General features: G+C 38.3%; 4 protein-coding genes across 5 annotated transcripts; 2 read left to right on the top strand and 2 right to left on the bottom strand.

Moving 5' to 3' along the window:
- The first annotated feature begins 3,275 nt into the window (after positions 1 to 3,275).
- LOC143884575 (alpha/beta-Hydrolases superfamily protein) lies at positions 3,276 to 10,625 on the top strand. Its single transcript, XM_077388222.1, has 4 exons — positions 3,276 to 4,124; positions 7,684 to 7,786; positions 8,937 to 9,127; positions 10,163 to 10,625. Exons 1-4 carry the CDS (start codon positions 3,331 to 3,333, stop codon positions 10,434 to 10,436), a joined length of 1,362 nt encoding a protein of 453 aa, XP_077244337.1. The 5' UTR covers positions 3,276 to 3,330; the 3' UTR covers positions 10,437 to 10,625.
- Positions 10,626 to 11,213: 588 nt separating this feature from the next.
- LOC143884576 (DNA polymerase epsilon catalytic subunit A) lies at positions 11,214 to 12,890 on the bottom strand. The gene is made up of 5 exons (XM_077388223.1): positions 12,672 to 12,890; positions 12,450 to 12,568; positions 12,166 to 12,195; positions 11,848 to 11,978; positions 11,214 to 11,654 (listed from the first exon to the last, which is right to left on the bottom strand). The coding sequence occupies exons 1-5, from the start codon at positions 12,721 to 12,723 to the stop codon at positions 11,501 to 11,503; spliced, it is 486 nt and encodes a 161-aa protein (XP_077244338.1). The 5' UTR covers positions 12,724 to 12,890; the 3' UTR covers positions 11,214 to 11,500.
- A 4,750-nt stretch (positions 12,891 to 17,640) lies between these two features.
- On the bottom strand, positions 17,641 to 20,214 carry LOC143883300 (Pentatricopeptide repeat (PPR) superfamily protein). Its single transcript, XM_077386646.1, has one exon. It carries the CDS (start codon positions 20,186 to 20,188, stop codon positions 18,092 to 18,094), a length of 2,097 nt encoding a protein of 698 aa, XP_077242761.1. The 5' UTR covers positions 20,189 to 20,214; the 3' UTR covers positions 17,641 to 18,091.
- Positions 20,215 to 20,565: 351 nt separating this feature from the next.
- Positions 20,566 to 22,973, top strand: LOC143883301 (syntaxin-112-like). 2 transcript variants are annotated; one of them, XM_077386647.1, is made up of 4 exons: positions 20,567 to 20,720; positions 20,988 to 21,066; positions 21,292 to 21,824; positions 22,238 to 22,973. In XM_077386647.1, the coding sequence occupies exons 3-4, from the start codon at positions 21,316 to 21,318 to the stop codon at positions 22,629 to 22,631; spliced, it is 903 nt and encodes a 300-aa protein (XP_077242762.1). In that variant the 5' UTR covers positions 20,567 to 20,720; positions 20,988 to 21,066; positions 21,292 to 21,315; the 3' UTR covers positions 22,632 to 22,973. The 2 variants fall into 2 exon arrangements, with proteins under 2 accessions (XP_077242763.1, XP_077242762.1); XM_077386648.1 differs by lacking the exon at positions 20,988 to 21,066 and having other exon boundaries at positions 20,566 to 20,720.
- The last annotated feature ends 1,433 nt before the right edge of the window (positions 22,974 to 24,406 follow it).

Raw genomic sequence — 24,406 nt, forward strand, 5'->3', positions numbered from 1 at the left:
AGTGTATTTATTACTGCTCTTTTACACAATAGGAGGATGTTCCAAGCCAAAAAAATGGGGGAAGTGATATATATCGTTGGATTGCGAGCGCTGTCGTTTCTCCTTCGTCTTTTCAAAATTTTAATTTTGAGTTGCTTATGACTAACTTACGCGCTAAGTTACACATGAGCCTCACGAGTAATGATCACTAGTGATTCTGATTGGGCCTGGACGTGGGCCTTAGGCACTAGAGGTTTTAGCTTTATTATAAGCATGGAGGAAAGATCTAGTAAGGCAAAGATGGGAGAGACCTCGATTTTTCTTAACTGAGAGGCTATGCATAGAAGCCACTTAGTAATGAGGGGAGCCATTGAACAGAAGGCATGATCATTAATGAGCAGGGAATATGCTTTTGTGACAAGAAGCTTTATAGTTAGACCATATGTTTTCTTCAAAGGAAAGGCTTTGTACATAGAAGCCGGGTAAGGAGGTAACGGGAAACTCAAATCAACTCAACTAAGCCTTTCTCCCAAACTAGTTGAGGTAGGCTAATGAATCCTTTAGAAAATTTTCGTGAAGAAGGTGAAAGAATCTATCCAGGTCAAATTGACTAAGTCTAATCCTGACACTAGTTGGGTTTGTCTACATGGATCATTTTCTTCCATTCTATTCTATCCAAGATCATGTTCTCTGTTATGTTCCTAGCCTTCTCTGTTATGTTCCTAGCCCTTAAGTTTTTCTTCAATGTTTCTACCCAAGTTGTTTTCGGTCTACCCCTATTCCTTTTTACTCCATCAACTTTGCACGAGTCACTTCTTCTCCCTGGAGCATCCAAAGGCCTACGTCACATATGCCCAAACCATCTTAAGCGCTGCTCTCTCATCTTCTCCTCAATTAGTGTTACCCCCACTTTTTTTTACAGATGTCTTCATTCTTAATTTGATCTAACCTTGTGTGGCCGCACATACATCTAAGCATTCGCATCTCCGCTATACTCATCTTATACACATGCTGCTGGCCCAACATTATGAGCCGTACAGCATGGCTAGCCTCACAGCTGTCATATAAAACTTCCCCTTCAACTTAGTAGGTATTTTACTATTGTACAAAACTCCTGAAGCATGCTTCCACTTCAACCAACTCGCTCTTATTCTGTGGTTAACATCATTTTCAATCTCTCATTCCTCATGTAGTATTGAACCGAGATATCGAAAGAGGAAAACTTTGTAAAATAAATGAGTAAATTTGTATATGTGTCAGGGTAGTCTTTTATCATTCCGTCCAACAGGAATAGTTCTTCTAATTCTATGAATCTTTATAGAATGTTATTGATTCCTCATAATTTTGTTTTCCCATTCCTGGTGGTATCAAGTTGCCGCTGAGACGGGAGATCTTATATGGGCTTACACTTTTGGAGTAATTGGTCGTTTCACATCGTATCAGAGCAAAGCTCTTAGGTTCAAAATTCCTTGATATTAAAAAAATCCACATGTAATGGCCAACCCAAAAGAGGGGCCACACGTGCCACGTGTAGGCCAAACCTAAAAAAGTGGGGCCACACATGTGCACATGTGGGCTTGGGGAGTGTTAACTGTTAAAGTAGAAAAGATTAAATAACACCTTCTCCATGGCTGAAGCTTTTGGAGTAATTGGCTGTTTCGCATTCTCTCATTCAACAGCCGGCCCACCAAAAGCCTCATGTGAGAGGAATGATCTATTAAGGCCAAAGATGTAAGACAAGGGTATTTTGTTTTTATTTTTACGGGATGGGGATATGGTATTTTTTGTCATTTTCCACCCGCGTATGCCTTGTTTCAAAGACTTTTTGTTATCGTATTGGAAAACACTTCCAAAACGGAAATCCAAATTAAAGACGAAGGTGAAAATGACTTGTTATTTTCACGGGACGGATATATGGTATTTTTTTTGTCATTTTCCACTAATGTATTCCCTTTTTCAAAGCCTTTTTGTTATCATATTGGAAAACACTTCCAAAATGGAAATCCGTTTTGAAATTAAAGACTAATATGAAAAAGTGATAATTCTCACATTGCTTTTGGGTGTTTATAGGGATTTTGAGCCCTCTTGTTTTCTTGCACAGTGTTAACATAGAATTCCAATCAAATTTTAGAAAGAGAGTTGGTACTTGCTAGCAAAATGGGATTTTGTTTGGAAAATAAATACGAAATCCCACATGTACAATAAAACAGTGAAGCAGCTCGAATCCCACAAAATGCAAAAAACACTGCAGAAATGACCATATCATGATATGTGTTAAGAGGAAGATTTAGTAGGGCTGCAACTCGGGTCGGGCGGGTCGGGTTTTGGAGAACCCAACCCTACCCGAGAAATATCTAGGGTCGGGTCGGGTTTTTCCAGGTTGACGCAATTTTTTAAGAAAAAATCTTGTTTGGCAAGGCAACTCAACTCATAGAAGTAGAAATTACACTCACATTACACTTGAATCAAACAATGATGTAATTACACTCACATTACACTTGAATCAAACAATGCTGTAATCAAACAATGTTGTAATTACAATCAAACAATGCTGAATCAAACACTTGAATCAACTCAACTCATAGAAGGAGAAATTACACTCACATACAATAACAGTGGGTGCGTAGGTTTTCATTTTTAACTTTTAACTAACAATAGAAAAAAATGTACATACTATAACTTATGTAACTCGGGTCGGGTCGGGCCCCTTCAAACCCGGCTCGATCCGAGATTCATGCGGGCTTTTGAATGCTCAACCCGGCTCGACCCGAAACCCATGAAACCTAAACCCAACCCAGGCTATTTTTGGGTCGGGTCGGGTCGATGCGGGTCGGGTAAAACCCGGCTCGAGTTGCAGCCCTAAGATTTAGCAATACAAGGGTATGGAATTTTTGAAAAAGATGGTTGATGAAATTTCAGTGACTTTGGCTTTTAGAATAGTATGGATTTTCGAAACCAAAATCAATCCCATTTTGAAAGTGTTTTCCTTCTAAAAAGAAAAAAGAAAAAAGCAGGTGTGTTAGGATCATCTAATTGATGTGATTTTTGGGCAAGGAGATCTAATATTCGATCACCAAGTAATAGTAGGAGTGTCACACCCCACTAAATCATTCCTTCAAATAGCTATCAACACTACCTGTTCATTTGAGATTGTGGCAACCGATTGCCACCCCTCAATCTGATTATTAGACCCAAAATTAACTTAACTTTGATTCCGATAATCGGATTAGGAGATGGGGTGGCAATCGGTTGTCATAATCCCAAACGACCATATGAAAATCTTTTATTTCTTGAATTCTTAGAATCACTTTTTTGAAGCGACTTCTGTTCGCTCTCGTAGATTGGCAACGCATGACTTCCATTCACATTTTTTTTCCTTCTTCCCCTCCTTCCCGAATCGCCTTCCCTGTAATCGCCATGGAAGCTTCTGTGAGACTCTTGAATTCAGTAAATCCAAATCGCCATCTCTCCCTTTCGATCCTCAACACTCGTCATTTTGTCAAAACCCCTTCGAAGCTCTCTCCCCTAACCCTCGCGAATTCTTCCCTAAACCCTACAAACCCCTTCTCTGCAATCCCTTTCTCTTCCCTGATCTCCGTCTTCGAATCTCCTCAATCCAATCTCGACGATCTCGTCCTCAGAAATCGACTTCGATCGATCCAATTCTCTTCATTACCCGTAGCCATTTCACGATATTCGATCCCTTCGCCAAATTCAAATCCCCTAGGGTTTCATCTCCCTTTTTCCGCTTCAAACTTCTCCTCTTCTCCTTTCCACGAAGATCAATTCAATTTCTTCGTCTCCGATTCGATTGAGCGTTTTCCCGCACAGAATCAAACTTTCAGAGGCGGTAATGGCGGAGATCTAGGGTTTGGTGGGGATAAAGGGCCGGTTCTGACTGTAGTTTTACTCGGTTGGCTCGGGGCGGAGCAGAAGCACTTGAAAAGATACGCGGCGTTGTATAATTCGAGGGGAATCCGATCAGTTTCTTTCGTAGTTCCGGTGAAAGATGCTCTAGCGAGGAGAGTTGAGAAGCGGATTGAGGATTTGTCTCTGGATTTGATTTCGTGGCTTTCGGAAAAGGAGAAGGATGGAAGAGAACGGGGCTTGATTTTCCACACATTTAGCAATACTGGTTGGCTCTCGTAAGTGTTGGAAACTCTGTTTCATTAGCTTTTCTTTTGCTACTCAGCTTGTGAAACTGACAGTCCTTCACATTCCCGCTATTCGTAGATAAAATAATTTCCTTCACCTCTGAATCCCAAATAATTCGATTAGGAGTAATTTGTCCACAAAGATTTAAGGTCATTTCTTTAATTTGCTCTCCACATCTAAGTTCATAGCCTTCGCGGTAGCTTCATCGATGTTACCCACCAAATAGAAGGCCTGCTCGGGAAGACCATCTAATTCTCCGGAAAGGATCAGTTGAAACCCCCTAATTGTTTATGTGAGACCAACATATTTCCCTGGAGAACCAGTAAATACTAAATACTTCTGGTACGAAGAAGGGTTGTGATAAGAAACGCTCAATTTTTCGTGCTCTTGCTACGGTCATAGTTTACTCAGCAAAATGAATGAGGTGAATGATAGTATAGGATTGGCTTGGCATTCGCTAGAGTTAAGTTATTCATAGAATTGCCTTTCTTGGATTGGGTTGACCTTTAAATTCATAGTTTAAATAACAATATGAAAAAAGTTGTGATATTCTGCTGGATAATTACTGTCGCAGACTTTAAATTTGAAGCATTTTCACAATTCATTTGGCTAAGATTCTATAGAGTGCAAAGATCATTTAAGCATGAGACCGAATAAGCTCCCATAGAGGATTGCTGTTATCTTGTATGGATATTGATTTCCTTTCCTAAATTTTCATGAACTTAGTCTCTTCCATTCATAGCAGACCCGGCATGGCGGTGGATAAGTTGTAACATTGATTTACTACATGTAAATTTGAAATGTTAAGTGTGGCTTGATTTAGTTGGTTCAATAATAGTTTATCAAGCTAGGGGAACACAAGACGGTTGCCCAAAAAGAAGGTGACGATTGGAACCTCTTTCGGCATTTGACATAGTTGATGCTTTCAACCATTTCCATAATTTGAGACCATTAGAAAAAAAGTTTTCATAATTGAGGTTTTGGTTGGAGGTGTGGGTTGATTGGCTATTGCAAGTGTTTGATGGTGGCATGAATATTTAGGTCATTGTATGGTGATGGTGTGATAAGACAAATAGGGAGTCGCTATCTATAATAGTTGATGACTGCTGGTGGAACAAGGAATTGGGAGGTTAAGGGCTGACCACTGTTGTCATGGGCATTCTCCTAGGTGCATAGGCGACCTCCTAGGTGCATAGGCGACCAAAACTAGGTGCGCTGCCCAAGCTAAATCCACTCAGGCTATTAGGATCCTAGGCATTCGCTTGAAATTATAGAAAAAATGACTAGGCAATTAGTTAGTCACCTAGGCATCACATACATCTCAGGTGAACCGCATAGGACTTGAGGTGGAAATGACAGTGGCGGCGACCATGATGGTCTCTCATAAGATTGGAGGCATGATGAGAAAACAAATTCTGTATTCTTTTGTGAATTATGAACAAAAGAAGAACATTGATCGACCATAGTGTCTTAGATTTCTCTTGGTTTAAGACTTATGATGGTTGTTTGATATTTAGGTTGCTCCTTGCATGTTTAGTTAATCAATGCTTTAACTTCTATTTTTTTTTCTTTAGTTGTTTGATACATGGTTTGAAATTTCGACCGAAATCCGAAATTGATTTCGGTCAACACCGACACCGAAATGACCGAAATCCGAAATTTCCGAAATGTACAAAATTTCGGTCGAAACTTCGGAAATTTCGGTAATTTCGGCGAAATTTTAAACAAAATATTAATTTTTTATTCCTTTACAAAATTTCAGCTAAATTTCAGCTGAAATTTCGGCCAAAAAAACCGACATTTTGAGCATCAATACCCAATTTCGACCGAAATTTCGGGATTTTGGCTAGGTCCGAAATATATGCCGAAACCGAAATTTCAAACCATGGCTTCATAGTATTTGATGCCACGGTACTTTATTTGAAACTAGTTCATGATATTCGTTGCATGTTATTATTTTATTGCTATTTTTTTTTTGCCAAAATTCACTTTTGGGTAATCGCTTAGGTGCCTATGTTTCCAGGTAGGGTTGTCACCAAGGCAATTTTAGGCAAACTGATACCTCAGGCTGATGGAGAAAAGCATTTTAGTTATAGGCTGGCAGTGGGAAGGTGTGGAACACAAAACATGTTTCTTTAGATGTGGCATGATGAGAGATGTAAGGAGGCCATGATCAGAACATGGAATTTTTTAGTAGTAGCTCTAATTCTCCAAGGGCCTTTAAGGGAAAAAAAATCCTTGGCCTATTGGTGGGTCCCTACTCTCCCATTTCCCACACACCTCATATTTTTCTCATATAATTTTTTGCCATAGGACATCTTTTTCTTCGCCAAATCTCCATTTCTATTTTCCCAAGAATGCTTTACTCCTTACTTTGAGATTGTTGATACCAATTCCTCCTCTTCCTTTGGGCTTCCACACTGCTTTCTAGTTCATAGAATGTTTGATTCTTTTGTTTTTCTCCTTGCCTTTCCATCAAAAGTTCTTTTGTAGCTTTTCCATCTTCTTTTTCAACTTGGAGAGTAGTCGGGATAGGGGCATAAAATAGACTGGCATCTTTGATAAGGCTGCTTTAATAAGGGCGATTCTTCCTCCAAAAGATAAGAAACTCATTTTCCAAGAGGTGAACTTCTTCTCAACCCTTTGAATTACCAGGTTCCATAAAGATAGAGCTGGAATGCTTAAACCCAAAGGTGGCCTGCCCAGGGCATTTGATTGGAACATTTTCTTGTGTACATCCTAGAATCAAGGCAAACTTAGATTGTCCCTCCCTTTCAACGCCGAGTTCTTTCTAAAGTTGATTTTTTTTTTGGTAGCCGAATTTATTAAAGCCAAAGCGACCGAGATGGTCAATACAAAGTTCTTTCTGAAGTTGATCTTTACACTTGATATTACTTTGATCCATTTAAATATTACGAATGTCATCCACAAATTGTAGATTTGAGAGAGATTATGCGTTCCTCTTTAAATGCTGAAATTGCTAACTTATGTGCTGAAAACAACAAATTTGTATGAGCGGTGAAATACTATGAAAATTGCTTGCCCTCTTGGGCTTCACATAGTCCTTATTTATACAATGACCGTCCTTAGTTCCCTTAACAATGAAAATAGGGACCCAATCAAAATATTCAATGATCTGCCAAAGTCTCCTTCTAAAATAAATTTCTTTCAAGCATTTGGTTTCGCTGGCCGTACATATCTTTTAAAGCGGAGGCTCTTTAAAATCATGCTAAATAATTCCAAAATTATTGGAAAACTGACCAAAAATCTAACACTATAAAGCAGTAGGGATTGTAAAATTTCCTGCCCTAACAGACCATTTGTGGGCCCCTGCTGATGTCAGCAGTCTGGGTCTGCTGGTAACTTCGCATCTCTTTCTCCACCTTGTTCTTTCTGAAATATGTTTTTTGACTAGTTTTGTTGATTAAATCTGCATTAATTACCTAGATCTTGCTTTGCTAGTTGTTGATCATTTTCTTGGGTCTTACTTCTAATAATCAAATTATTGTGTCTACTAAGGAAAGAACAACCGTTTTGTTTGTTATGCAGTTATGGCGCTGTACTTGGCAACTTGCAACAGAGAGGTTATTTTTTCGAGAATATCAAAGGATGCGTGATCGACTCTGGAGGAGACCCAGAAATAAACCCTCAGGTTAAGATAACATTGTACTTACTCTTTCAGTAATTTTGTTAGTTTTTCTTCTTAGAATTACAAATTCCAATTTCCCATGAACCAACCAAAAAATCTCTCAGAAATTGAGAAATCAACTTTGTTGAGTACGATTCCAGGGCCTTTCTTGGTAAATTGGGGAATTTTTTCGTTTTTGAATGGCAGCAAATTTCATTAAAAATGACCCAGATGGTCAATTACATAAAAAAAAAGGTGAAAACAACAATGAAATTGGGAGAAGAATAAAATCAAGGCGGCAAGAAAAAAAAAAGCTCCAAATCATCCTTCTCGACCCCTTCCTTAGCTAGTGCATCTGCCACCCCATTAGCAGAATGATGCACATGATTATACCTAATAGATGGCGATCCCAACCAATCTTGATTCTCATCAAAGAATCTAGCATATCTCCAAGGATAAGGGTGAAGTCCTTTTAGCCATTGGATCACATTCGAGGAGTCTCCTTCAATCATCACCTTTTTTTTATTGAACATCACCTTCAATCATCACTTTGTCAAGGATATTTTTATCAAGCAACTTGAAGACTTGATACGTGCCCTAACCTCAGCTTCATTGGCATCCGCTACACCAATAGGACCTGCAAAAGCCCAAATCATCCCCCCACTATCATCTCTAAGAACTCCCCCACTCCAGCTGGATCAAGGTTTCCCAAACTAGACCCATCGAAATTAAATTTTGAAGATCCAGGACTTGGAGGCTCCCAAAATTCTCAAAAAACTTATTAATTACTTGTTTATGATAGTCTTTGAGAAATTATTGGTCATTCGATCAACTTCCAATTTAATTAGTTATTTTTATCCAAATTAGGATTGGCCAAATGATAAACAAAATAATCTCACTAGCGGGCGTTGAAGGGAAAATCTTATGGGTTATGCTGTGTTCCTTTTGTAACAAATTAATACATAGAACTGTTACAACAAATGTAAATTAAGGTAGGGAGCTTGTTTATGTCATCTTTTATCTCTGATTTCAGCAATTTTTCAATTTGATTTGACTTTCAATTGATTAGCTGTGGAAGATTACTTATGCCACAGCTACATGTTGCTGGCATTCCTATTTGATTAGCAAAATGACGTGCAGGAACACTTTTTAATACTCCTTTTACCCAAAATAGGTATGGGCAGCAGGGTTTGCTGCTGCTTTGCTGAAGAAGCGCAGCTCTTTAACGTATGAAGGAGATGCATTTGATGAAGAAAAGAATAAATTACAGGTTCAAGATGATAAGCTACCATTGTTGGAAACTGTGTTCCTCTCGATTTTAGAGAAGTTCTTCTCCATTCTTCTAAAGTTGCCTGATGTAAATCGGTAAGTAACCTCCGGTACTGCAAACCTATATTAGCTGATCATAAACGCACACATTACACTATTAATTTCTGTTGCAAAATGGTTGTACCTCCTTACTGACGAAAAATGCGTCAATTTTTACCTTTGATTTTTTTTTTATGGAATAATACACTGATTTGAATGCATGGCACATCTTGCCTCTTTTTTTGGGTAAAGATATCAATTTCATTAAAAAGAACAGATGGCACACCTTGCCTTTGGTAAAGAGTAAAAGCAACCATCTGTGTCACAAATATCTCCGATATTTTCAAAATATAGCCATTCTATTGCAATATTTTGATAAATTGCGATATTTTGATAAATGAGAAAATCCCAAAATAATCCTGAAAATATAAAAAATAGCGATATTTTCATATTTTCATGTACTGTGATAATATCATGATGTTTTTATGATATATTTTTATTTTATATTACTTTCTTTATTTACATATTTTTATATATTATAAAATAATTTTTTTTATCATTTTTTCCCGATATAATCCTGAAAAATAAAAAAAAAGGGGAATGATAAATGCGACCCTTTTCATTACTTGGGACACCCATATGCAGTGTATCTATGACTGCAGAGGGGCTGATGTACTTCACATGAGAAGGATTCAACCGACCTGATTGCCACGTACACTGCATCTGGGTGTCCGAAGTAATGAAAAGGGGCGCATTTATCATATTCCTAAAAAAGATGAATCTATCCCGATATTTTCCCTTGCCGAGAAATTCCAGAGAATGATATTTGTGACATAGGCCACCATCATTCTCAAATGCTGAAAACAATGTTAAAGAACTCCTGGTTGAATTTGGAATCAGCATACTAAACATGTTATTTGCTGGGTTATTGATACGTATTCCAGGCACCAAAATTATAGGTAATCTGTTGTTTTTTCATCGAGTTGGCAAGTGGGAATCTTGAAGATTGTTGAAACTACCTATTTGTGAAAAAAACTGACCTAAATGTCTCCATACACTAACGAGTTTACATGTTGGCTGGTTATTTCACAGGACGTTAAGCAAGGTCATTTCCACTCTCTCAGACAACCAGCCTCCTTGTCCTCAGTTGTATCTGTACAGCACTGCTGACAACGTAATTCCAGTTAGCTCAGTTGAGTTTTTTATTCAGGAGCAGAAGAAATCTGGGAGAAATGTATGGACCTACAACTTTGGCTCATCCCCGCATGTTGACCATTTAAGGACCTTCCCTGTTATATATTCAGCCGAAATTCACAAATTTTTGGAAGAGTGCACCCATATGGCGGTAGAGAATCAGTCTCCTTGAGAATTGAGAATGGCTGGGGAAGTAATATTTGTTTTCTCATTCTGCTAATATTTGTTCAGATTTATTTCCTTGATTATGGTGGAAGAGATATGTGGGGCAATCTCAGGCCCTTGAATAATTTTGTTTTATTTTTTCCTCTTCCTTTTCTAATAAAGTTTTCTTTTTAGTCTCAAAAAAAATGAAAAGAAATTGATAATTGGAGTTTTTTTTTTTTTTTTAAATAAATTAAATTGGAGTTTTGATATCTGGAAACAAAACAGGAAATCCCAACCTGGAGATTGGGGTTTCTAAGCCAACAAACCTGCTAGAACAGAAGAGAGAAAGAAAATGTGGGTAGGCATATGATTTTGACTCTTGTTGTTAGAGTTTTAGGGGCAAAGATATAAGAGTGCAGAACCCCGCATATCTTTTAATGTGGATATTTGAGAGTTTCTCGATTTGGGTTTTGTAGTCTAAGCCTTTACCCCATATTTACTTCAAAAAAGAAAAGAAAAGAGTACCAATCCCCCTTTTTTTAATATGGACGTCCTTCTCTTTATTTACTTCTAGGTTGCTCACAGATTGCCGGGAATTGCAGAGGTCACTGGAATAAGGGTAAAATAAACAATGGATGCCAATATCAAAACAGGCAGTGAGAATGTCAGTGTCCAAAGGAAAACCAGTGGCATTTCACTCATATTCTATTAACGAAGGAGATCAACTACTAGTCTTAAATTGAGGAGCAATCTTATGTAGACTATACACAGAAACTGAGTCCAGACCATCTAATACATACGCTAGAGCTCAAAATTTGCACTGATTAATGATCCCAAACCAAGAACACTTATTTGAAAAGCAACAATCACATTTCTAACCAAAATACGTTGCCTATACTGTTCAGATTTAAGAACACAACCAAAACAACATGACTAACACCACTCACATGTACAGTAGTTAATTCACTCACACAATTATATGAATACCCAAAGCCATTGTCTTTTCCCTACTGAAACCGCAGTTATTGGAGTTGATAGTATTTTGTCACTGATATATCTTACACCAGAACCGGAAAACTTGCGGGGAAATCAAAGCATTTTTAATGTACTTATTCCGGCACTGTTTTCTGGTTTTGAGTGGCAGAAAGCTGCAACATGGTACTGTGATGCGTACTTGTAAGAAGGGCCTTCCATAGCTGTTACAGGAGGCTCATTCAGAAATGCCCATTTGCTCCCTGTCCACCTATGACAGCCAAAAACCATCAGATATCAGTCCCCTAATTCTATTCCAGTCCTTTTCTGAAGAGCAAATAGAAAAAACAAAACAAAACAAAACAAAAGCAGGACTGGTTTGGTGGGCTCTGTCTATGGACTACCAAAAATGAAAAATCAAATCTCATCAGGGTCTTGGTTGAGGAAAATTCAGTTTCTCTTACCAATCATTTGCCTTTCTGAGCTTCTCCAGATCTGTTTTGGAGTCACTGGTCACGAAATTCCCCCTCCTATCAGTAAGAGGTAAAGAGCTTGATCTCTGTAGCTCTGTTCTTGATCCCGTATTTAAGCTCTCCTGTCATAAATGCAAATCATTTTTTTGAAAACCTAACTGGATTATAAATCATCAGATCTTTTAGGTCTTTAAAAAAAAAATCATTCTATATAAAGAATTAAAAATATGATCAAGACAAGATTGGATTGTAAGACATGGAAAGAGATATTAGCATCCAGACTAATCAGACATGAAAAAATAGTGATACCTGCGATCCCGGTCCCGTTTCTTCTTCAGTCTACAGTATACAATAGAGAAATAACTTTAAGAACCATAAAAAATCATAAGATGCTAAGCGATTCTATTCTGAGATAATAATTCAATTCATGCATGGTTTCGTCTGATCAAATTAAACTGTGAAACCTTTTCTCAAGAGATTTGAATTGAATTTCAGGATTTTAACATAATTGATATGGATGTTTATAACAGGAAACATAGATATATGAGAATTAAAGCAAGAGCTTCAAAATAACTGAGTTTTAGATATATGACCTGACTGTTTTGCAGCAACTCAGAAATGGCACTGACATGTTCTTCCTCTACTCTCTTCTTCGATTTCCAGTATGCATCAATCTCTTCTTTTGTGAAGGATCTGTTCCTTTCATATTTCACTGAAAAACCCACTAATTAGAAATATGAAATCTAGAAAACTACAGCTTCTATGTCGCCAAAAACCAAAGTCTGTCTAAAACTTAGGAAGCTCAGTGAAATTACCAGCTTTAGGATCTGAAACATGTGAATCCCATCCTGCCATTAGAGAACCCATCTATACAAAGCTTCTGTTCTTGAACCAGGAACAACAAAATATCTACTAAGGTTGGTCAGTACTGTGTGGGAAATTTCAGATAGAAAGTGGAAATGGTAGTCGATTTATGCTAGATGTTTGTTCTTATCCTCTAAGTCGGTCTTCATAGAAAAGAAGAGAGATAGAAAAAGGCTAATTTTTCTTTAATGTGTCTTCAAGGTGGAAGGACAAAAGGAAGATAAGACAATGTGTCTTCAAGGTGGAAGGACAAAAGGAAGATAAGACAATGGTGTCTTTATCTTTCTCCTAGTAGAGGCCTTGTTGGCTTTCTGAAGAGAGGCCACTTGTCTATTCTTTCTTACTGTTTACCTTGCCATTCAATGACTGAAATTTGCAAATCAAAACATGGTGGAGAAATGGTCATATGAGAAATTTAAGTGCCGATTTCTATGGGCGGGTTTTGTTACTGTTTATTTGTTTAGAGAGAGAATAGTGGCCTTTTAAAAAATCGAAAATCTTTCCGAGCTTTGTTTATAATATTTTTTCTGTGTTTGTTGAATATACTTTGAATATGCCAAAGTAAAGTATTTGATAAGGATGAGGAAGGCCACTTTATCCTCTTCTGCCATGACTCCTTGCATTTGAGCAGATATGATAAGACTTTAAGAATTCAGCATTGTAATTGTCGCGGATATATCCTTTTCTATGTTCGAAGATAGTGAAATTCATTATATATAATGCCAGTGTTTAAAAAGTCTGTTGAGGCGATTTGACTCAGATCAAGACTCGGATTCAGTTTAAGGGTGACTCGGTTTTCATAGAATCTGATGAAACAATAAAAAAGGGAGATGATATGATATATTCACCCGTTTTTCTTACTTGGGCCACCCCTTGTAGTGTAAAAGGGTAGTCATAATAAATAACACTAGATGGGGCTGGCCCAGGGAAGAAAAGGGGGTGAATATATCACTCCTAAAAAAACTAGAGAAATTAATGGCGGGCCCGTATGTATTTGGAAATACACATGGCGAAAAAGTTCCGTGGCCCACCTATTTGGAAGATCTAAACCATTCATTTGTTGGTTCTCGCTGTAGATCGGTTGCGCCTAAATAATCTTCTCGATAGGATGATCCTAACCATCTGTTTGCATTTGGTCTAAAATTGACAACATAGAAAATTAAAAAACTAACAGTATAGAAATCTCTACAAATCAAAGGGTTGGATCATCATATGGAGGAGATTATCTCTCTTTGCTCCTTTAGATACCTCTCTTTAAATTATTCTAAGAGTACCTATATCACTACGATATGACATGGGTATGAGATGCATGATACACATGGATACGACTCTGTGCTAGTTTGTAAATTCTTGTTAGCATGATCTCTAATTGTTGAGACTAGAGAGCATGTGACTAACTCATAATTATTTATTAAAATTACTGTGCAATAATTCATTATTCTATAGATCGCAAACACAAGTATGGTCATGCAAATGGTACACCTTTATTTTATCCCAAAAAAGTAGTAGAACGCCTGTATTTGTAAGTTTGTGAACTATTGTAAACTTTCCTATAGTTCATTCACTTCATCAGACTAGATATTTAAGTGTCAGTATCATTTATCCAATTCTAAGACCAATAAAAAAGTATAATGTAGTAAAGATTGAAGCATTTGTATTGGGAAATGATATCTGCACAACCACTTTTTGTTATCTGCACGGTTCTAGCTTGTCTTCTCTCTTTTAATTGGCTTGTGAGAGGTTTCTGAGAACTGTAATAACCTTTTGACAGCTCTTTAAATACTAGAAGACAAGATATAGCGCATATATCAAAACATGGTTGTGTTGATATCATTTCCCTTCATATTTTGTAATATATTCTCTCTTTTTTAATGCCATAGGGTATCCCCACCCCCACTTTTGTAGGGTGGGACTATTCCCTAGGGATGCTCGCAGGCACCCGGAAGACCACGCACATCGGGTAAACACGGGGGGATTCGAAAACTCATCACTGGGGGAGCAAACCCATGACTTTACGCCAAAGAGCCACACCCTTCCGGATAAATTTGTAATATATTCTTTTTTTTTTGCTCGGTAATTTGGGGTTAGGCAGACCCCACCAGCTATATTAAAAAAAACAGAATTACAATCTTGGATAAGCCATGCCGGAAAAATCTTCCGATACAATACTTAAAAAGCTCATCAGGAGCCAAACAAAGACGGATTGGGTCCCCTTTACAGATACAATTTGGTTTAGATATGAAGTTAGCAGCTCTGTTGCCCTCTCTCAAAATGTGAGTTAGATTCCAGCGATCGAGAGAATTGAGGATGGTTCTGATTTTTTCAAAGGATGGGATTTTCCTCCATGGACAAGGCCACAGGCGATGAATAACCATGACTGCAAGGAGAGAATCAGATTCAATCCATAGATTCTTAACTTGAAGTTGGCTGGCAAGATTGACTCCATGAAGAATAGCTTCAATTTCTAATTCCTGAATTGGGAGAGGCTCACAATTGACAGAGAAAAGAGAGAGAATGGTCCCCAAGTGGTCCCGGAGAAGGCCACCAACCGAGGCAGAGTCACAAGCAAGGGAGGCATCATAATTCAACTTAACTTCAGATTCAGAGGGGGGCGCCCAATGACAGAACTTAGCTTCCAATGTTTTGCTGACCAGAGGGAGGTTGAAAAAATTCGAAATTTTGCAATTTTCTTCAGAAGCTTCATCTTCCAGGTTTAGAGACAGAATACGAAACCTCGAAGTGCTGATAATTCTGCTTAGAATGATCCGTTTATGAGTTTTTTTGTTTTCAAAGAGGCTCACATTTCTTTCTAGCCAGATTAGGTAGATAGAAGTAGTGAGAAGAATTCTGATTAGTGCATATGTCTGCCCCTTCTTCTTGAATTTATTCCGGATCCAGCTTTCCTCATCAGAGAGTGATTTCTTTTGCTTCTTCCTAACAGAGATGCAACGAAGAATCCAGCACCAAATCCAGGCCGAGTAAGAACAGTTGAAGAAGAGGTGGTTGATACTTTTCGGAGCAGAGTTGCAGAGGAGGCATGAATGGTCATGGTTGGGACCGAGGAAATGGAGTTTATCTCTGGTGCATAGTTTATCTTGCATTGCTTGCCAAGAGGTGATGATGAACTCCGGGGTGTGCCCTGCAAACCAAATGGAAGAAGTCCAAGGAGGTTTAGGATTAAGAGTCCTAGTGGAGTTCCAGGCACTCTTAAGCCTGAAAATTCCATCAGATTCTGGCTTCCATATCGGATAGCTCAAAATAGATTCAGAGAAGAGACCGGAATTAATGAACTGCTTTAGATCAAGGAGTTGGAGATGATCTTGTATCATATCCCACCACCCTTGAGATTTAGTTTCGTCAATGGTAGCCTTCAAAGGGATGAAATTAATGATAGAGCCAATGGAAGACTGGGAGATGAGGGCACCCTTCGGATGCCATGGATTTTTATTGATATTATATTAGTTGTACCCTTGTACTTGATTTTATCAAAATGGCGAACCAGCATTTTGACAAACAAACTGCTCGTGCTTACATTACAAAGGGTTGATGAAATAACTCCCTACGCAGAGCGTGTGTTCAATACATGACCTTCAACTCACTTTTCATTGGATAGACAGAATTTCCTGGTAATTCACCCTCAATAATTTGAAATCTCAGATGGATATGGATGCTCCCAATCATGCTTTATGAATTGAAACTTTCATATCTACCTGGGCTTGATTCGAAACGCCAATATTTGAGTGTTCCAACCAACACCATCATGTAATAAAACTCGATTCAATGAAAAAGTGGTTTCCATAATCATGCTAGAGTGGGTGTGAATGTCAGCTGCTGCCTAAATTTTTTATGCCAGGGTTTCCCTAGTGCCACTGCATCTATTTTCCCAAAGGATGGTGACAACTTGGCTAATGAAGAAATGTGTGCAAAGAGAATTTCTACATAAACTCTAGGCCAACCTTTCATACATTTTACAAGGGAAACAAAGTGTCCCCTCAGTTTTCATGAATGGAGTTCAGATCTTTCATCTTTTTACTTGCCCTTAACAAATTTCTTGAAAGACTTAGAATATGGAAAACAAGAACTTTCTACATAGTGCTGTTAAGCTGTACGCCAACCTTCTGATATGCAGGATTAGTTGGGCTAAAATGATTAAATGGGGACTGGTAAATAACAAGTCACAACAGCTTTTCATAATAGTGAACTAAGATGCAGGACAAGCCACCAGAAACTTTGGGCGAGGGCACAGCAAGAATGAGTCAATATAAATTTGAAATATCGGGATGCATTGTTTGGTAAGAAATTTACAGAGCCTTTCTTGTTTGGCTGGATTTACTTGATATAGATGAGATAAACCAAATAGAAACTAAGATTTGGTGTTTCAGATGCAAGGACATTTTCCTTTGGGCTTTAATAGCTTTGTTAAAGGCACTAATGGAATTGAGCTTAGATACCCACATCTGAGTACTCTTTAGTTACAATCATTTAAATATGTATGATACAGAGATTGAAGGCAACTACATGTTTCTGCAAGCAGATTTTCTTCTTCTTCTTTTGAAACAACAAAAAAAATGTATTGATAAATCATAAAACAGAGTTACAGATGGAGCAGAAATTTCCCAAACACTAACTATCCCTACTCATCACATTTTGGCAAGAGAGTCCATCATAGTATTAGCATCTCTTAATACACAAGAGAGTCCATCATAGGGATTGAGCCTCTAGTTCAATGGTCAAGGCTTTGTCCTTCGACTTGGAAGGTCTGAGGTTCAATCCCAGCTTACCTACCGAAAAAAAAAATCTCTTAATATACGGAGGGGATTGAGCCTCTAGCTCAATGGTCAAGGCTTTGTTCTTTAACCTAGAGGTCGGAGGTTCAATCCCAGCTTACCTACTAAAAAAAATCTCTTACACACGGAAAAATGAACAATCAACTCCTCTACCAATGTCTAAAATCGGGTCCTCGAGCAAGATTGCTTCTGCGAGTGGATCATTGTCAGACCATTACATTAGTCTGCCGAACTTCACATTAGGTTTGTTCTCATGCAGAAAGAAATGCCAAGTTGGCAACAATCCAGTTACAGTGATCTCTGTTGACATCTAAAGAACACAAGCACATGGCCTTCCTAAATATCAGCAAAGAAATACATAAATTATATTTGGTAATATTTATAACATACCAAATGCAAAGCTTCTTGCTGCTTGCTTGCTCTTCTTTCAAACCTTCACACTTCATGACAGAAACAAGGACTAGTGAATGCGACCTTTCTCAGTTCAGACCACAGTTTTGAGAAAGATCTGAAGGAAATGGTGGGAACTTAAAAATCTTCTGAAACACGTCCAAGTACTCTCCAAATAATTTGGCAGAACCATATTACCAGAAGTCTCCACACGAACAGTTCCCATTCTTAAATCGATGGAACCGACTTGAATCCCTCACAATGATCTCCCTCTCAGCTATTCTTGAGATAAACTTAATTGCAGTATGGCAGTCTCCACAAATACGCAAATTCTTAAAAACCTTGATAGGCATTCCCGGTAAAGTCGCGATAATCCCAAATGCAACTGCAAGCTTTTCACTGTGGTGTGACAAATTCTGTTCCTTCTGCTCTTCTTCCACATCGTGTAACACAAAATTCGTGTCCGGAACATAACCTTCTTCCTTCATTCTCGTTGAAAGCTTCTTTAACAATGCATAGATTTCCTTTGTTTTAGGGTGGGATGTGTCTCCCACCAAAAACACATGTACCCGTCTCCTAACTTCAATCCAACTAGAACCAGGCTTCTTTACCACTCCTCTCTCATCCATTGTCTTTCTAATTTTCGCCACTTCGTCCCACATCCCAGCACTGGCATAGATGTTGCCCAAGGTAACATAAGTCACAGCATTCTCGGGCTCTATTTCAAACAAGGCTTCGGCTGCTCGTTTTGCCAACCTGAGATTTCCATGAAGTCTACATCCACTAAGCAACGAGGACCACACAAACTTATCAGGTTTTAAGGGCATTTTATCAATGATCTCTTCTGCTTCTTCTAACTTGCCCGATCGCCCAAGGAGGTCAATTATGCACGCATAGTGGTCTGCTGTGTGTACTAATCCGTGTTTTTCGCTTATTGAATGAAAAATTTCAAGACCTTTATCGACTAATCCGGCATGAGTGCAGGCTGAAAGAACACTTACAAATGTTATATGATCCAATTTAGTATCAGATTCGATTAGTGATTCAAAGTACCGAAGAGCTTCCTCGGGTTGGCCATTCTGCGCATAACCAGCTATCATAGAAGTCCATGAGACCAAATCTGCCTGAGGTATCCATTCAAAAACCTTTCTTGCACATTCGATGTTCCCACATTTTGAATACATATGAACCAGTGCACTCGCAGCAAAGGAAAACGGGTCGAACCCAATTCGCGTCATATGGCCATGGACCTGCTTCCCCAACTCTTCTACCCCTTGAGCCGAGCACGCATTCAGAATCCCAGCAAATGTAAACTCATTCGGTCTCAAACCTGATCTTAACATGTCTGAGAAAAGCTCAAATCCCTCTTTCCTCCATCCACTTTCAAAGTACCTCCCAATCATTGTCGTCCAAGTAACAACATCCCTATCAATAATTTGATCGAAAACAGAGCGAGCTTCTTCTATGCTCCCACATTTCGCGTACATATCGGATAGAGCACTCCAAACAATCGCATCCAATAACAACCCACTTCGCATAATGTGACCGTGAATCTCCTTTCCATATTGTAAAGATGGAACGGCGGCGGAGGCAGAAAGTGCACTGGAAATTGTGAATTTATTGCTTTTCAAGTTTTTATCTCTTTGCATTTCTTTGTACAACTCCAAAGCCTCCTTAGGATTGTTGTGTCTGACATACCCAGAAATCATAGTGCTCCAAGAGAAATTATCCCTTTCGGGCATTTCGCCGAACAACTTGCGAGCGTCTTTAAGCTCGCCTTTCTTCGCATAGCCACCAATCATGGTGTTCCAAGAACACAAGTCCTTTTCAGGTATTTGATCAAACAGACGGCGTGCATCTTCCAAACTATCGCATTTCGCATACATATCGATCAGGCGGTTCGAGATGAACAGCCCGGGCTCAAATCCGGAGATTTTAGTGTGTTCATGGACCCTTTTGCCCTCCTCGAGTGCTCGTTGTTGAAGGCAAAGTTGTAAGAGGGTTGAATAGATTGAGGCAGATGGGGGGGTTTTGGAAAGGTCTAAATGGTCTAGGATTTGGATGGCTTCTTTCAAGCGTTTTTGTCGGCAGAGAATGTCAATTGCTTCTTTGAATTTCTTTTCTCTGCAGAGGCGGTCTATGAGACCGTTGCTGTTTGATTTGAAGGAGTTTTGAATAGGTTTTTTCGAGTAGATTTGGTTTGAGAAAGCAGAAGAGATGGGTTTTGTGAAGTGGCGGTAATGGGGAGATTGTTTCAAGAATTTCCTGAGATTGAATGGGGTTTTCCTCATTTTTTTATTCCTTGAATGGAAGGGAAATAATACAGTTAAATAGAACTTGTAACAATTTGTATATGATTTTGGCGCCTTACCATCAACTTCATTACATGAGATTTGCTAAAGACCATCGCAGAAAGGAATTTCGCGGCTGGCTGTTGCATGAAAGAGCAGCCACGCAAGCTCACTTTTCAACAGATTCTGTCCTATTCATTTAATTCATCTGAGACCTGGTCCCACTGGGTCTCTCTATGATGATCATCAGATTAACGGTCTTGATCACAAAGCACATATGGCACGTGTGCACAGGATCATTATTTTCATCAAAATGAGATAGTGTATAACGGCCATATTTTTGAATTCGAAATGAAACAACGAAAGATCACGATCCCTCCTTTTATTTAAAATTCCACTCAAGAATTCCATCTCATTAAAACCCAGAAGTCTTACATTCCTTCATTCCATTATCCATCGCCAAACATCTCCCTGAGAAATTCTTTCCGCATTTTCAAATTGTTTGCAGATTAGAGTATCGATTTCTTTCAAGGTAACCTTCAAATTCTTTCTTTATAGTTTTATGATGTTTGCTTTCATGAATGACAAAGTCTTGAGATTTTTAATCCCCTTCCACGGATTGATCTTCCCCTGTTAGAGTATAAAAGATTAATTGGGTTATTTAATCTTTGGAGGATAAAAGGATTAAATGCGTTATTTCATCTTGTATACTCTAACATCCCCATATTTCAAATTTTGTTTCTTTTATCTTACTCGAATTTCTCACTATTTCCTGAATCATTCCACTTGTTTTCCTCAGATCTCTCATTGGAGGAATTCGAACCCTAATCTGTTTATTTTTCCTTAGGGCTCTATATTTGGCATAGATTTTCCATAAGGTATCTATCATCTGACCCACATTCTTCAATGTGTTTCTTTTGCATTTATATGAAATTAGGGTTTCATGAATTCTCAAAAATTTAGATTTTGAGTGATCTTTTAAACCCCTTGCATGGAATTAATCTTATCTAGACATCTAAATTATGAATCTGACTTGTTTTTCTAATTCAGTTTCTTGAATCTTTCCAATGTTTTCATCAGAGCTTTCCTGATTCTACACGCAGGGTTTCTCTGAAAAATTCGCAACCATGAATGATCTCATGACGAAATCTTTTCTCAATTACGTGGAATTAAAGAAGCAGGCCTTAAAGGACCTCGAAGCGGGGCCTGATCTCGAGATGGCATCACTCAGCCACGCAGATGAACAAAACCTCGCCCAGTTTTTTAATGAAGTTGGAATCATCAAGACTGAGATGGAGGAGATCACCAGTCTCCTTCTCGATCTTCAAGACCTACACAAAGAAAAAAAATCCATGCACAGCCCGAAAGTCCTTAGAGGTCTGAGAGATCGAATGGATTCAGACATGGTCACGATCCTCCGTAAGGCCAAAATCATCAAATTGAGATTAGAATCTTTGGACCGATCAAACCTCACTAACCGCAACATCTCGTGGGAGTACAAAGAAGGAACTCCGGTTGATCGAACAAGGGTTTCAGTCGCAAATGGTCTGAGAACTAAGCTTCGCGAGATGATGATGGATTTCCAGTCGTTGAGAGAAAGAATTCTTGATGAGTATAAAGAAGATCTGAATATGAGGTACAGTGAAACAACCAATTACTCCAAAAGCTAAAGTTCCTAGTGTTGGTGTTATGTAATCATTTATTTATACTTCAACACTCCCCCTCACGTGTGGCCCACCCTCTTTTTTATTTTTAGGTTGGCCGTACCTGTGGATTTGGATTTTTAATATCAAGGAGTTAGGTTTTGAACAACCATTTACTCCAAAAGCTTAGGTTTTTAGAGTTGGTGTTATTTAATAATTCAACACGCCCCCTCATATTTGGCCTCTCTCTTTTTGGGTTGTCCGTACACATGGATCTTTAATATCAAGGAGTTGTTAGGTTTTGAACTCAGGTCCTGCCATGAGTCAACAACTCTTATACCAGGTGTAACAACCAATTACTCCAAAGGCTTAAGTTGTTAGAATTTAATCCTTTATACTTCCACAGGTACTTTAATCAGACGGGCAAGGAACTGAGCAAAGAGACAATTGAAAAGATGGTTTTGGGAGGTGACCAAATTGGGGTTTTCGAAAAAGAGAAGAAGCTGCCTTTGGATTTGGAAAATCAGGAGAAAGAAGAGGCTGTGAAACAGATACAGAGGAGTTTGATGGAACTGCATCAAGTGTTTCTTGACATGGCCATTTTGGTTGAAGCGCAAGGTGAACAAATGGATGATATTGAACACAATGTGGCCTGTGCAGGAAATTACATCAATGGTGGAACAAATAGCCTTGCAAAGGTGGCAACCAAGAACAAGAGTAGAAAGGAATGGGCGTGTCATGGGGCTTGGGCTTTGGTGCTGATTCTGGTCTTGGTTTGCCTTATCTGGGCCAGTTCTTAGAACTATATAGGGTGCCTGTATCAAACTGAGATTTGAAAAGGGAGAATCAGATGATCTGTTTGTAGAGATGGTGAAGTGGGTTGTGGTCTTTTCTCTAGCAGGAGGGCTGATATTGTGTAGATTACTCAAGCAGCAACTTAAAGGTCTGTGGTAAATACACTAACTTAGCTTTTCCGAACTCAAGAAGAGCTAATTACTGGCTGCAAATGATTACAAATCATTTCCCAAGTTTATACAGTTACTTTTTAATCTGCAAACTTGTATGAAGATTCAATGTTACTTTTTGTTCAGTCTAGTTCTATTTCACTGTTCAATGGATAATTCAGTTGTACCACTTCTTTCTGGAAACTGCTGTGTCTATAAATTTTGATTCTTTTATATATTAGCACCAAACAGATAGAAAAGACTTGAGGGTTAGGAACATAACAGAGAACTTGTCATTGGATAGGATAGAATGGAAGAAAATGATCCATGTAGATGAACCCAACTAGTGTCAGGATCAGACTTAGTCAATTTGAGCTGAGTAGATTCTTTCACTCATTTGTGAAAATTTTCTAAAGGATTCATTAGTCGAGCCCAACTAGTTTGGGACAAAGGCTTAGTTGAGTTGAGTTGAGTTTAGTTTATATATTAGCACATTTGGAAGTCTCATGGTATAATGAAAAAATGCTACCTGCACTCCATCAAACTAAAAAGAAGGTCAATCTTCATATTTTCTATAAAGGAGTTAGCTTAAGTGTGAACATTTTGGAAAAAACCATGGATGGTAAATACTCATCCAACATTAGGTGGGTTTCTTCACTCTAGTCTACTTCCCCAGACAAGTCACTACTTTAGCATAAAAATGAAAGAGGGCACGTTTATATTTTCTAGTTTTCAGCTCCAATTCCAGGGCATTCTTTTTTTTTTTTTTGAAACTGACTGGCCATTCTTAACCTTCTAAATCTTCCATCTAATAATTGCCAATATAGTCCAATTTTAGATTGTTGGAGGCTCTCTTGTATGTCCTTAGCATAATTAGTAATCAATCAATTCTAGCATGAACAGCTCCCCATAACAAGGGGCATTGATGGTGTTCCTCTTGCAGATTAAAGTACTCCCATGAAGTAAAAGTTTGACTTGATGCATATTCCATTAGCATAATTACATTCTCAGTTGAAGTAAAAGTTGATTTAAACACATATTCCATTAGTAAAATTACATATTCATTTGCATAATTGCATCTTCTAATCAAATGCCCCAGCATTATAATTTCAAAATTTTTGAGGGGTTTCAAAAGTTTTTAGTAATTTTTACCAGAACCTAGTTTCAATTTCAATTCCAGTTTCAACTCTAATTTCAATTTCAGTTTTGATTCCATTTCCATTTTATAATGACACCGTTGTTATATTCTCATAATTTCAATCTCAGTTACAGTGGCACTGTTACTATAAAATTTCAATTTCAATTTCAATTCTGGTTTGTAGTGGCTAGGGGTGGTTATTCGGTTAAAACCGAACCGAAAAAACCGAAATGTTAAAACCGAATTTATTTCGGTTTCCCAAAATTCGAACCGAAACCGAAACCGAATTTATGAGAAACCGAACCGATTACAAATTTGGTTAACCGAATAACCGAATTGTGAGAGGAAAAGAGGGAAAAAAGTAAAATTTTGGCTTGGATCGGAGGGCTAGGATCATCCGATCAAAATGATTTTTTGAGCACAACCTAATTAAGTTGTGACCAATCAAATGGACGGTTTTGATCATCCCACGGAGTGCACATAAAGCAAAATT

Source organism: Tasmannia lanceolata, unplaced genomic scaffold (genome assembly GCF_043159265.1).
Source record: "Tasmannia lanceolata isolate RefF3 unplaced genomic scaffold, GAP_Taslan_0.1 ptg000008l, whole genome shotgun sequence".
Lineage (NCBI taxonomy): Eukaryota > Viridiplantae > Streptophyta > Magnoliopsida > Canellales > Winteraceae > Tasmannia > Tasmannia lanceolata.